The 13978-nt window shown below is 39.9% G+C and overlaps 1 protein-coding gene across 2 annotated transcripts in view; it reads right to left on the bottom strand.

The window, feature by feature from the left end:
* Positions 1-13978, bottom strand: part of NR3C2 (nuclear receptor subfamily 3 group C member 2) — a 468973-nt gene that overhangs the window by 36701 nt on the left and 418294 nt on the right. For both annotated transcript variants that reach the window (XM_075347997.1, XM_075348004.1), the window contains exon 7: positions 3735-3865. In XM_075347997.1, the coding sequence (XP_075204112.1) occupies positions 3735-3865 (131 nt within the window). The remainder of the gene's footprint in view (positions 1-3734; positions 3866-13978) is intronic.

Below are 13978 nucleotides of genomic sequence, written 5' to 3'. Positions count from 1 at the left end.
TTTCCGTCAAAGCCATATGAGGGCTTGTTTTTTGTGGGATGAGTTGTACTTTTGAATGACACCCTTCACCCTGACAAATATTGTACTGGAGAATGGGAAAAAAAATTTCAAGTCCGATTAAATTGCAAAAAAAGTGTAATTCCAGAATGGTTATTTACCACATTCGCTAGATGGTAAAACTGACCTGGCAGAATGATTCCTCAGATTAATATGGGTTTGCAGATATTGTAGTTTGTTTGTTTTTTTATTTAAGTGGTGAAAGAAATTTCAGAAAAAATAATTGCGCTTTTTGCACATTTTCCGAGACACGTAACATAATTTTTCGGGATCTGTGGCTGTATGAGGGCTTGTTTTTTGTGTCCCGAGATGACGTTTTTAAATTTACCCTTTTGGTGAAGATACAACGTTTTGATTGCCTCTTATTACAATGTAGCAGCGACTCAAAAAAATTTAATTCTGGGGTTTTGATTTTTTTTCTCGTTACACCCTTTACTGATTAAATTAATTTTAGAGGCTCAGATCAGATCACGTGTGGTGAAACGTGGGCTCGCGGCGCAAGCAACCTTGAAAAAGAGGGGCACAACTTTGGATGTATTAGTACGTCCAAGGATGTGAAGGGAGTTAAAATCTATATCTCTTGAATAACTTCGTGACAGATTCCTTTTCTTATTTGTACATAGAGTGGTTTCCTATCCGGGCACCATATTCACCTACAGAGTGACGTATATCACAGCTATATATCTTTTTAAGAATAATACAATCTTCCGGATCAGCTGTAGTTATCAAACACTTTTCTGCAGCTGAACCCTGTCATTGGATCGGATTGATTTAATTCTAGATTGCATTATATTTTAAATTGAAATCTGCTGATAACGTTCAGTTAAGTAGTTACTGACTCACTAGGGAAGAAAATCTCTGTACATAAAAGGTTCTGAAGCCTCATGGAGCCTATTTTGCAATGAATGGAGGCTCTGATCCATCTACATGAGCTATCTGGTGGGGGTTGAGGTGGTTTATCACAGTTTTCCAAAATAATGGAAAAAAAAAATACAGGAAAAGTTCAAGATGGCCACCACAGGTGAACCCAGCCTAAAGGTCTATTTGCACAACAGTAATCACAGCGTTAAACCACTGCCAACATGCTTGCCAGTCGATAGTTGTTTAACAGCCGGCTTACACAGGCCAACACGGCTTCAGATGTGCACTGAATGATCAGTAATAAATAGCTCAGTGCTCACAGGCTGCCATTGTTCTCGGCAACATAGGTCCTGTTTACACAGGCCAAGAATGCACTGCTACAATTGATGGAAACACTTGTTCATGATAATTGTGCAGAATAAATACACTTTTGGAATATGTGTAAATATTTCATGGAATTTCAACCAGGATATCTGTAAAATGAGTGCTTTATTACTGTCCCGCTGTTCAGATTTAAGTTTAGTGCTCTTCCCTGTTTTTTTTTTAAAGGCCAAAATATACCTAAAGAAGGTCCATTCCAGGATTAAACCCACCATAACTTCACAAGATGCTCCTGGCCACTGAATGATGGTTAGATACAATTCGATATGCAGATAAGATGTACGCCTTCTTTTTGCTGACTCAACCGGTCATATTTTCTGTGAAGTGTGTTATTACAGAAGAGGGGGTTTTGAAAAGCAGTCAGATTAAAGACTTTTTAGCAGATAAAAGGCCCTTTATAAGCTTATCGCCACAAAAATAAATTGAACAAGTTCCATTTAACTTTGCCCTTTTCATCCCACCCACACGTCTCACAGAGAAAACATTCATTAGCTTTCTCTTTTTATACGATACAATATTTTTTTTCCTTTATGATTTACAAACTGACAAAGTATACTATGCTGCTTACTCTAAGGGACAAAGCATCGGCTATGTTGTAATGCCCCTAGACGCCTAACAAACAATAGCAACTATCCTTCACATACAGATTTTTTTCACAGCATTATGCGTGTGAAGAAAATACATTATTTTCTGTTATTTTTTCCTGTACAAAAATCTATGGGAAAAAATGGCATACCCTGAGCATGCTACTTAGAAAAAAAAGGCATGGACCCAAAAACCTTACCACAATGCAACAAATGTTGAATATGTGAGGCAGTCTATATTTTAACATAGACCTGTTTCTGCCTATGTAATATATAATCCATAATAACAGTGTAATCTCATATAATGCAGCAAGAGGGAAAAACGAGCAACGTAACTTTAGGAAATTGCTATTGCTTTCCAATCAATGCCACCTTTTCTGAACTATAAGGGTAAGTTGAAAAGAAAAACCTCCTGCTCTGGATATGGCTACAAATCTGCATACATTACATGAAAAGTGTTTTTGAGCCAAACTCAGAAGTGGATCCAACAGGAACGAGAAGTGGTGTTGGCCCAAGAAACTGTAACAAAAAGGCACTGGCTTGTTTCCCAAAAACACCCTAAGGCAACGTTCACACGTCCATGTGAGTGTTACCATCCAACAGAAATGGACTAATTTGTATCAGGTGTTGTCCTAGTTGCATTGGCTTTTTTTCTCACCTCCTTTTTTTCCCATTGAAACTGGCAGACAGCTGAACTCTTTATCCATTGACTTAATAGTTTAGTTAAAAACAGATGAAGCTTGGATAGAACTTTGAAGTATAAAGTCTGTTTTCTTAGTTTCATCTGCGTTTCATGGATCCTCATAGATTTTAATGGATGGGAATAAGACAAGCTCGGAGCCTCACAGACCAGAGTACAGGACCCGTTTTTTAAAATCTGATGTGTGCATGGATCAATGAAACACTATTGGTCATCGTGCTGTCAGAGGAAAAAAAAAAAAAACAACACAGGAAACAAGCGGACTAGAGATGAGCGAATCCGAACAGTAAAGTTCGGTGGTCGTACCGAACACAGACTTTACAAAAAAATCAGTGTTCAAATTCCGATATCGGGTGCTTTATGTATGCAAACCACTCGATTGAGCATCACTGTGCTCGGGTACGCTCAATGCTCAGCCCAGTGAGAGCCACTTGCAGTGTTTCAATGGCTACTGGGGGTAAAAACACAATTATCAGATGTAGTGTGTCCCAAAAAAAATAAATCCCACCTGCCCCAGAAGTGCTGTGTCTATGGCTGGCGTAGAGCCGAACTGCCTAATCAGTTACTTCCAGTGCGGTTCAAGTCAAGAACTGAAGTTTATCTTAAGTCCGGCTGAACCTACCGAACCCGAACTTCAACGAGTCTGCTCAAGTCAACCTAGGACATCACATATGAATGTGGGAATGTAGCATTATAAAGATAAAGAATAGAGATGAGTGAACCTCGGGTTCGGTTTTCGAACCAAACACCAACTTAAAAACATAGGGCTTGGATTCGGAGTTTGAATGCTTAAGATGCGAACTTAACTCACACAAGCAACGCTGTGCTCAGCCCAGTGCGAGCCGCTTGCAGTGTTTGGACAGCTCACACTGGGAATAACAACAGCGTGTACACATACAGTGTGGAACACCCCCCCCCCCAAAAAAAAATATGAAAATAATCACCCACCCTCCCCTGGAAATGATCTGCTAATGGCTGGCTGTATGTGGGCGGAGACTCATACTGCCCATCACTGTTTCCAAACCTCCTCGGGCAAGGTTTGGACACGTGGAGGTTCGGTTTCTTTATTGCCGGCAAACAGACCCTCCAAAGGTTTGCTCATCTTTAATAAAGAACACATGATGGGTAAGAATAAGCATACATAAGTTTACCTGTGCTAAGTAGCAGCAAAACTTTCATGATTGTATATTCCTCAAATGTTAGCTGCAAACGATTAAACTCCAGACTTATCTGCTGCATACTTTGGCACAGCTCATACATGGCAGACTGGCGCATCCTATCTCTGCAAGACAAGGAAAAAATATGTAATCAGACATTCAAGTAACTAGATCAGACATTGAATAGCAATCATTTACCAAAGATAAAAATATTATCTAAACCTACAGAAAAAGCCTGCCAACCAAACATTAGAACAGTGTGCTTTAAATAGGCATTAATAAGGTATAACCTCGGCTAATCTGGTAAGAGATAGTCCTAATATGAAACCTTGCAAAGCCATGCATATTAGATTATTTTCCAGAAATAATTGTTTTGAGAGGAAATAAAGGCGATGAGGGATCTTGGAGTTGTGAAATGTGGAAATGGAGATTTCCAGGCTTTATTATTAAATGTTGAAAACCTACCAATGTGGCATCTTACTAGCCTGGTACAGGGTTGATTCTTTTTGGAATTTTAATTGAGAATTTTACTGCATATGACAAGAGCTTCTACAGTATATTTCGGCTTTGTATCCTTTCTGCACGGATGTCAAATTCTTGCTGAGAAAAACTCTAGTCATAAAATCCATATTGACCTCTAAAGGGATCAATGAATGAACTTGTTTGGTTTTTGTAGCAGCAGAGGGCAGAGCGCTCCAGCTACTTGACAGTAATAGATATCACCACAAACCACACAATTACTTTATTTAAATAAAGGCATAGAGAGATCATGGCAGAAAATGACTTTCCCATAGAGAAAATAACGGTGTTACTTCAGATTGTCCTGCAGATACATCTTTCACTGTCTGCACTACAAGTTCTATATGGCGCTAATGGAAAAAAACATTTCTTTATTCACTGAAGATACAATGACGATTGAGAGTTATACATGGATTACAAAAAAGTTTTCAAATAGCAAAACCACCACCCAAAAATCTCAAATAAACTGTACATACATGTAATACAGTGTTTCCCCGAAAATAAGACCTACCCCGAAAATAATCCCCAGCATGATAGGGATAGATAGACAGATAGATACATACATGTTACACACAGGGTTTGGAGATTTATGTTGATGTTCCAGAATGTAATATGAGTATATTTGAGTAAATGTTGATTTTTTTTTTGTTCAAGAATAAATGTGGATTGTTGTTCATGGAAGAAAAAAAAATAGGACAGCCCCTGAAAATAAGCCTTAGCCAATTTTTCGACACAAAAAATAATAATATAAAATCCTGTCTTATTTTCGGGGAAACACAGTAACTTTATACAGGATTTGTCAATACTAGACTTTATACAATACACAGTAATACATATTAAATCAGACAAGTAGTTGACAAGTCTATAACACTAAAAAAACTGCTCAGAATGATGGAAGTTTTTAAGAAATAATCACTGAAGCTGCCTAAAAATTATCAAAATTATTCCTGGACTTGAGACTTGATTACTACAGCTGTGTTTATTTTTTTTGTTAACCATTAAATTAATCATATTTACTGAAGTCTAATATATGCATACAAAAGTAATAAAACAAAAAGCAGAAAATAAAGAGAAAACAGCTTCTTCTTGAAATAATTAGATTGGAGCACATTATTTTACTACATTTAGCACGGAAGCACAAGGTTCAAATATTACACATAACACACAAGCAATATCAAATATTGCTCTTCAGGGCCGTATAGACGAGAATAACAAAATAGGCATCTTAGATATCTTAAGAATTCTAACTATCATGGGGGAACAAGAGACTGATAACAGACTTAGAGACCAGCGTTTTTTTAATTACCGTTTAATAATGAATAAAATACTGACAGCAAATGAGCTTGTTGCATGTACAAGTTAACCCTCCAATATAGTTCAGAAAGAGCTGGAATACTCTGAGTTTTCCATTTAGAGGTTAGGCAATGTCTAGCTTAGGTTAAGGGTGCTTTACATGCTGCGCCATCGCTAACGATATATCGTCGGGGTCACGTCGTTAGTGACGCACATCCGGCGCCGTTAGCGACATCGCAGTGTGTGACACCAAGGAGCGACGATCAACGAGCGCAATAACGTGAAAAATCGTTCCTCGTTGACACGTCGCTCCTTTTCCAAATATCGTTGCTGCAGCAGGTATGATGTTGGTCATTGTTCCTGTGGCAGCACACATCGCGGTGTATGACACCGCAGGAACGACGGACATCTCCTTACCTTCGTCCACTGGTAATGAGGAAGGAAGGAAGTGGGCGGCATGTTCCGGCTGCTCTCCGCCGCTCCTCTGCTATTGGACGGCTGCCGTGTGACGTCGCTGTGACGCCGCACAAACCGTCCCCTTAGAAAGGAGGCGGTTCGCCGATCAGAGCGAGGTCGCAGGGAAGGTAAGTCCGTGTGACGGGTGTTAGCGATGTTGTGCGCCACGGGCAGCGATTTGCTCGTGACTCACAACCGACGGGGGCGGGTACGCTCGCTAGCGATATCGGTACAGATATCGCAGCGTGTAAAGTACCCTTTGGGGCATGTAAAATGAGCCACATGGAAGAATAGGGTAAATCTGTTAGCCCAATATTCAATAATGAGGGGGTTTGGGTTGATACCCAATAAAGGGTTGATAAAAGGAATGCCTCCTGACAAGCCTCGGAGTATGGTACCGTCCAAGCCTAATTTTCCTAGACAATTCCAAGCAATTAGTACATGAAAAACATTTGCTAGTCCAGGATATTACTTGTTTGCACTGTAAATTCATATATGAAAACCCAATATCTTGTTTCCATTTGAATACAGAAGGTAGTTTCAGGCTAGCCGATAGGAAGTTTAATATATTATAGGAAATAGAACCTTTTTAGAGGGAATAAAGTTTTATATGTCAGAAGGGATTAGACTCCAGTGTACAACTGGGCAAGAAGATATGAGACTTCTAATTTAAAGGATCTGAAAGAAGTGATGTTCAGGGAGAAGAAATTCTTCAAGTAAATTTTATAGTGAGTCGAAAGCATTGATCCCATTACCTGTCCAGAGAGTAAGACAAATATACGGGATCATATATTCCAAGCATCTAACAGATATGCGTTTTTAAGGCATGTTTAGATGAAATCTCACGCCAGGTATGGAGGCTTGTTTGTAAAACAAGTAACATAGGAGTATAAGAGAGGTTGAATGTGCTCTACTTCCAAAAAGGGAAGGGGGGGGGTATAGTTTTCTAACAATTGAAATCAGAATATTATTATTTACTTATGTTAAAAAACACATTGCAGTGGTGCTATATCTCACCGCTGAAATGATGCTTTACATCTAAGCCCCCTGCCCCATCTTATACACCTTCCAGCATCTTCTTCATCTGTTTTAACAGACAATATGGTTGGTCTCAATGATTTGTGACCTGCTGGTAGCTTCAGTATTTAATGAAGGACGCCGGAGGTCACAACTCAATACAAGTCTATGACAGCCTCATTCTTGCTCTCATAGACTTGCATTGAGAAGTTTTGATGTAACTCCTCACTTTAAACTAGTAAAAAGTTAACACGAGATAGCAACGTGGGACCAGAGCTGCTCTGAAAAAGGATGAAAACACCGGAGGGAGAGTTTAAGACTGGGAGCAGGGAACTTAGGTTTAAAGCACCACTCCAGCGGTGAAAAAAAACGAAAAAAAAAAACCAAAAAGACAACAACTGGAGCGGTGCTTTAAATATTGTTTTAACATTTTTAATTTTAAGCATTTTATTGTGTGTGTGTGTGTGTTTTGTTTGTTTTTTTACTATTTTTATGAAAAAATTCTTTGCAGTTTTCATTCTGGCAATTGAGACTTAGAAGAAACTGACATCTAATTCTGTAGAAATTCTTCTCAGCAGAAACCACATTTTATGATACTGTATAATAGGCAGAAGCTCCTCTAGTATAAAGCTGCAGGAAAATAACATACGATCCACTATTAAGTGATTTTGGTAAGACTCACCTGAACACTTACTACTACACCTTAAAGGGAACCGGTCATCGGTTTATCGGCCTATAAGCTGCGGCCAGGCCCAGTAGGCTTATATATACAGCATTCTAACATGCTGTATATAAGAGCCCAGGCCGCTGTGACTACATAAAAAACACTTTATAATTCTTACCTAAACCGGTCGCTGCGGTGGATGTGGGTCAAATGGGCGTCTTCGTCCTAAGGTGTCGGCGCCTCTTCTTTCGGCCATGTTTGTCCTCCATCTTCTGAAGCCGCAGTGCATGACGCGTCCGACGTCATACACACTCGCCGGCATTCAGGTCCTGAGCAGGCGCACTTTGGTCTGCCCTGAGCAGGGCAGATCAAAGTATTTTAGTGCGCATGGGTGGGACCGGCGAGTGTGTATGACGTAGAACGCGTCATGTACCCCGGCTTCAGAAGGAGGACAAAGATGGCCGAAAGAGGAGACGTCGGCACCAGAGGACGAATACGCCCATTTGAGCCACATCCACCACAGCGACCGGTTTAGGTGAGTATTATATAAGGTTTTTTTTATGTTCTACACAGCAGTCTGGGCTCTTATAGACAGCCCCTCTGTGAAATCGCTGATCGTTACAAACTTTTCTGGTTCATTTTATAGTCGTCGGGACTCCCGCAGGGCAGCATCGGTGTGTGACACCTTACCCAACAACCTCGTTCGCGACTCACGTAGGCGTGCATCTTCGTTGTTTTCCGTGCCCTCTCTGTTCTGTTCCGATTGGTTATCGCTACTGCGTTTGGATTGGCCACTTCCATCCTCTGTTCTGGCTTGTAGATCGCAGTACATTTCAGAGGGCTAAATTCACTTGTCCCGGACTGCGTGTAGCAGCAGATTGTAATACAGTCCATTCTGCATCGGGACTGTAGGATGGACAAGGATGGAGAAGGATGGAAGCGCTATTATGTTGCCTTCTCTAAAGGCAAGGCTGCCCAGTCACAATACAGTTACGACCACCAATCAGAGCAGAGGGGGTGTGGAAAAGGCAATGTAGATGCATGCCTATGTTACTAATCAAGATTTGAATCGTGCTATGTGACAGGGTCCCAGCGACCGCCGTATCATTGCTGCGTCATTGGGAAGATCACTAGCGACCCTGTAGCGATGTATCAGAGATCCTGACCAAGTTGTATCGTGGTCGGAATCACTGGTACGTCGTTTAGTGAGATGGTACCCTTAGACTTGGTATACATCCTATGACCTACAAACTAGGTTAGTGCTATGCAGACGAGCACACAGAGCAGTCACATCTGTTATGTGCTCTATGTTTCCAACCCTTCTCTATTATGGGCCAGTTATCAGGCGTTGTCTGCAAACATTTACATTACCTTGGTTTGCAAGGATGTGCTCAGATGCTTAAACATTAGAAAAATTCCCTCGCCACTCACCAAATGCGACAAAAAATTGTCTTCATTCCAACATTATTAAAGCAAAGGTAACAGGCCATAGAGGTATTAGCAAAACAAGGAACTGGTCAGATGGCCACTTCACACCTGCTGAGGATTCTACGGGTCTGGACTTTTTTTTTTGCGTTTTATTATTTAGTTCCCTCAAATATGTAAAAAAAAAAAAAAAGCCCCACAATATATAACACAGCTAAATATTACAAAAATTCTCACTTAAAAGTAAAAAAATAAAAATTAGTGTTGCTGTAAAATCAATTTATTTTGCATAAAAACTAATAAGAAAGTAAGCAGCAGGTAATCAGAGTGGTGAGTGGTGAATGCATGAATCATCCTTCAAATGGCATTCTTTGTGGAATTTCTATTCTACAGCTACCAAACAAGAGCTATGGAATAACCATAGATAAAACATCACAAGCAGACAGCTTAATCCACTATGCTGAAAATATTTCTTTAGCACGATTTTTACTTTGGACTCTGTCCTTGATTAATTCTTTTAGTGGGTCAGTTCTTTCTTTATGCATCGTTTCCTCTGAGTTACAGTCAGCAGATGCCAGTGCTGTTGCTGAAAGAGTGAATTATTCTGCATGTTCTTGCTTTAAGATACTACATTAGTCTAGGAAAGTGTATGAACATAAAGCACTATGCAATTCATGCATTTGTGGATTGTTATATATTATTCCATACACTCTGTGGATATGGTGAATCCTTATTACATATGCCCTCTTTGTGGAATGAAAATCATTTTTATATGGGCAAGACTAATACATAGTTATATACACAAAGTAATGGTTCATGAATGAATGTATTATGGATTTGTAGAAATGACTATTACAGCAACTGTAGCCTGCAATGGACCCATACAGAGGTGATTTTCCCTCATGGACCACTGGGTTGCGAACCTTGTAAAATATTCATGAGTCTAAATATAGAGCACTTTTTGCCCTGTCCGTAAAAAGAAAAAAAAAAGGAGTTTTTTTGAAACTGAAAAAACCTATACAGATTATTTTCTATAATTATCATTTTACAGTTTACAATGAATGCAGCTGATGTCTCCCTATCAGAATTATGGGCCGTAGACATGGATCACTTATAATCATAATGGTTTATTGTGGTTTTCCAATATGTCTGTAAAAAATATTGTCTGTCCATAATTTTTTTAGAAGCTGTCCAGAAAAAATAAAAACTCAAGTTGGCAACATTGACTGTACCTATGAACCAGGCTAGTGCTATCTGGACGAGCACATACAGCCAGTCATATCCGTAATTTGCAGACATCACTGGACCCAAACGTTCTGGGCTTGTCTGGACTTAACCTATCACAGAGCGTGCTTACAAATATTGGAAAGGTAAAGCTTCTTGCTGAATTAAATGGAATCCATGTGAAAGACTATGAGGGCTGATTCCATCACATGTTGTGCTATTAAGGTATTGTGCCCAAGAAATATGATGTCTCAAAGGGGAGCCCATACCAAGTGCACAAAGCTTTCCAATACACACACTTGTATAGGACCTGTGCACATGACTTTACACACACACATAGGGCTAAGTGTCATTTCACCTGGTCACCTCCTTTACCAAAAAGTACTATTAACAAAAAAATTATAAATGACGTAATTTAGGATCCTCAATCCAGTACCAGAGACCAATAGCCCCCCCCCCCCGAAGCACAAAGAAAATGTTCTGATGGTCCAAATCAATACACATGAAATTTCTTTTTGTATTTTTGAAATATAAAGCAAGATTTAACAGAAGTAATATGTAGAACATCTGAAAGTTTGTTATCTTGTGATCCTTTCTATTAGGAATGAATGCCATGTCTGCTATGTCACATTAAAATGACCAGAGCACAGTCAAGTGATTAGGGGAAATTAAAAGCAAGTAACCAGTTATAGAGAGTCTCTCAGCAGTTTTGAGGACATTACTGCTGATCGTGCTTGGCTGGAGACCTGGACAGTAGGTTCAACATACCTTTGTGCATGGTATTACTATTATTAGCATCACTATGAAAGAGAAGTATTAATTGTGCACAATTCCCACAAGAGTTCTGAAGGTGGTGCCCAACACTGAAGTGCTCTCCACTTTCTGCAATATGCACTTTACAACATCTCTCCTCTGCTTTTAGGTGACCACTAGTCTCCTTGCTAGATACTACAGCTGTCACTCAAGCGCAGAGGGATAGCGTGACGCGATTATTGAAGTGAAACTAGGACAGTTCAGCATTAGGGTTAAGAAAAAGGGTTATAGGATCGGTGGAGGTCCAACACCCCGTACCCGCACCAATCAGCTGTTATCTATCACCTTTTACAAATGTAGACAGTAGAGTAGAACAGAGGTCTGTACATTGTTTAGTGGCTGTTGTCTAGTACTAAAGATCAGCTTCTACTCTATTCAACTGTAGCTAATTTGCAGTCACTAAACAATGCTACATCAAAACTCCCTATATAAAGCTGGGTTAACACACATCGCTGTTACGTCACCATTTCCTGTGACGTAACAGCGACCTTAGATGATCGCTAGTAAGCTGTCAAACATGTAATTTTAAGCAGCGATGGAGCAGCGATCATAGCGACCTCGACGGTCGTCGTGCGGTGTCACACGCGTCGCTATGCGACAACTCCGACCTTGATAGAGGTGTGGTGTTTACCCCTAGATATGTTTTGCGTTGTCTCTTTTCACGCCCCTCTGTTCCGATTGGTGATCGCTACAGCGTTACCTGATTGGGTGACAGTGCCAAACAAAGGAAGACGCAGTAGTGCTTTCATTCATTTTATTTCATTTAATTTAAATCCACAAAGAACGACACAAAAGCGACACCAGACAATCTACTAAGTGGAACAAAGAATGGAACTTAAAAAATGAAATCACTGTAACGCCTTCGGCAAGGTACCCAATCGGAACGCTGTTGTAACCACCAATCGGTGTCGTAGGGGCGTTGCAAAATACACCGCAAAAACACACCCTTGTCCTGCCTTCAGTCCTATGTCACTGCCTTCAGCGTCGTCGCGACCGTCGCTGCTGCGGTATCAAACACAAGGATGCTGAGCTTATCACCATGGCGCAGCGGGATAGCAGCGATCAAAAAATGACCTGGAATATTCAGGAGCGAGCAGTGATTTCGCAGCAGGGGTCTGATCGTTATGTGTCACACACAGTGACGTCGCTGTTGAGGTCGTTGCTACGTCACAGAAAATGGCGACTTAGCAGCGATGTCGTTGTCGTCGTCGCTGTGTGTGACACCACCTTAAGGTGTCACCCAAAAAGTTATAGATTTCAAAAAGACCCCCTCAGAATGGTGGAAGGCAAATCCCCATCCATCACGGTCAACAGTAGCACAAGAAAAACAACAGAACTATAAAAAAGTGTATGCTTTATTACTTATTACTTTTCATGGGTTTTCCAAATATTATGGCACAAGGAACTTTAATATAACACTGGACATTTATTGATTATTCCCCTTTTTCATTATTTTTTGGGCATGTTTTATATTTGTTTATTTTTGGATACTCATCTTAGGTTTTCTCAAAAAATGTAATTTACACATTATTTTGATTATTTTTGATTATTTTGTATTGATTCACGTATAGAGCTCATCTTTCAACTGGTTATCCTGCATGGCCCCATATTTTAGATCCTTTTTTGTATAGCCTCCCTGGGGAAAACTTATTTATATTTATATTTTGCACACAGACCCTAGTTATGTAAAAGCGATTATTTTGATTTTTGCAAGTAATAAAGCATATACTGTATATTGTTAAAGTTCTGTTTTTTTCTTGTGCCACTGTTGACCCTGATGGATGGGGATTTGCCTTTTACCATTCCGAGGGGATCTTTTTGAAATCTATAGTCACTAAACAATGTACAAAGCTATGGTGTTTTGTTATGTATGTCTTCACATTCACATACAAAATAGGTCATTACAAAAGTAGTGGACATCACCTTAAAGTGGTAAATAAATCAGATTGCATATTACTTTTCATCAGCATTCACTATTTCAAAATACAATGCACAATGCAACACCTTAAGTTAAAATAGGATAAAAGACACCTGAATGATTGTACATCTCTGAAATTTTTTTTTTCTTAGGAATAGATATTGTTAAAGTGTATATATTCTTTCTTCCTATGATGTCATGTCAACAGATCAGTTCTTTCTTTTCCGCTATGATCTGTTGATTGACATCCAGCTTCCTGTTGTCTAATTACAGGGAGCCAGTTGTCAATCAACATGACCTCGGCAGTGACACCCCTTCAACAGAACAGAGCATAAGAAGAAACTGCTTTGTCAATGTGATGAAACAGGACAGCAGTATGGTCTGGGACCACTGTGAGCTGAGAGAGATCGTCACAGGGTAGAACATGCAGGTAGTTAGCAACCACCTGCCGATAAGTGCTTAGACCCATTAGAAAAAAAATAGAATCTCTGATAACCCTTTTATAACAACAAACCAAGGCATAGTCACCTTCCGTCACCCTAGCAGATCCAGTGCAGGCCACACTGCTGTCTCCGTAAGCAATGTCAGCACTGTCCAGATGTCAAATGGACCTCTAAAACCTGTGATAAGTTGCAGTAGTCAGGTGATTAGAAGAGTGCGTCATCCGAGAAACATTTGGTGAAGCAGTCTTGCAATCAGAGGCTTCAGTCGTTGTAATAAAATCAAGACGTTGCTGACATCACTATCGGGCCTAGATCCACAGTGGTGATGGAAGGAGAGTATGCCTCTGGTTGTTGTATTACAAAACATCCATGTCTAAGAAAAAAACTGTACAGCATCGGAAAACTCCTTTAATTAAGAGGTCAATACATCATTCACCAATATTAGTACTAAACAGGTAAGCACACA

The sequence above is a fragment of the Anomaloglossus baeobatrachus genome, chromosome 1, assembly GCF_048569485.1.
Source record: "Anomaloglossus baeobatrachus isolate aAnoBae1 chromosome 1, aAnoBae1.hap1, whole genome shotgun sequence".
NCBI classification, from domain to species: domain Eukaryota; kingdom Metazoa; phylum Chordata; class Amphibia; order Anura; family Aromobatidae; genus Anomaloglossus; species Anomaloglossus baeobatrachus.
Note: the sequence above shows the minus strand (reverse complement) of the source record. Positions and strands in the feature narration are given on the sequence as shown.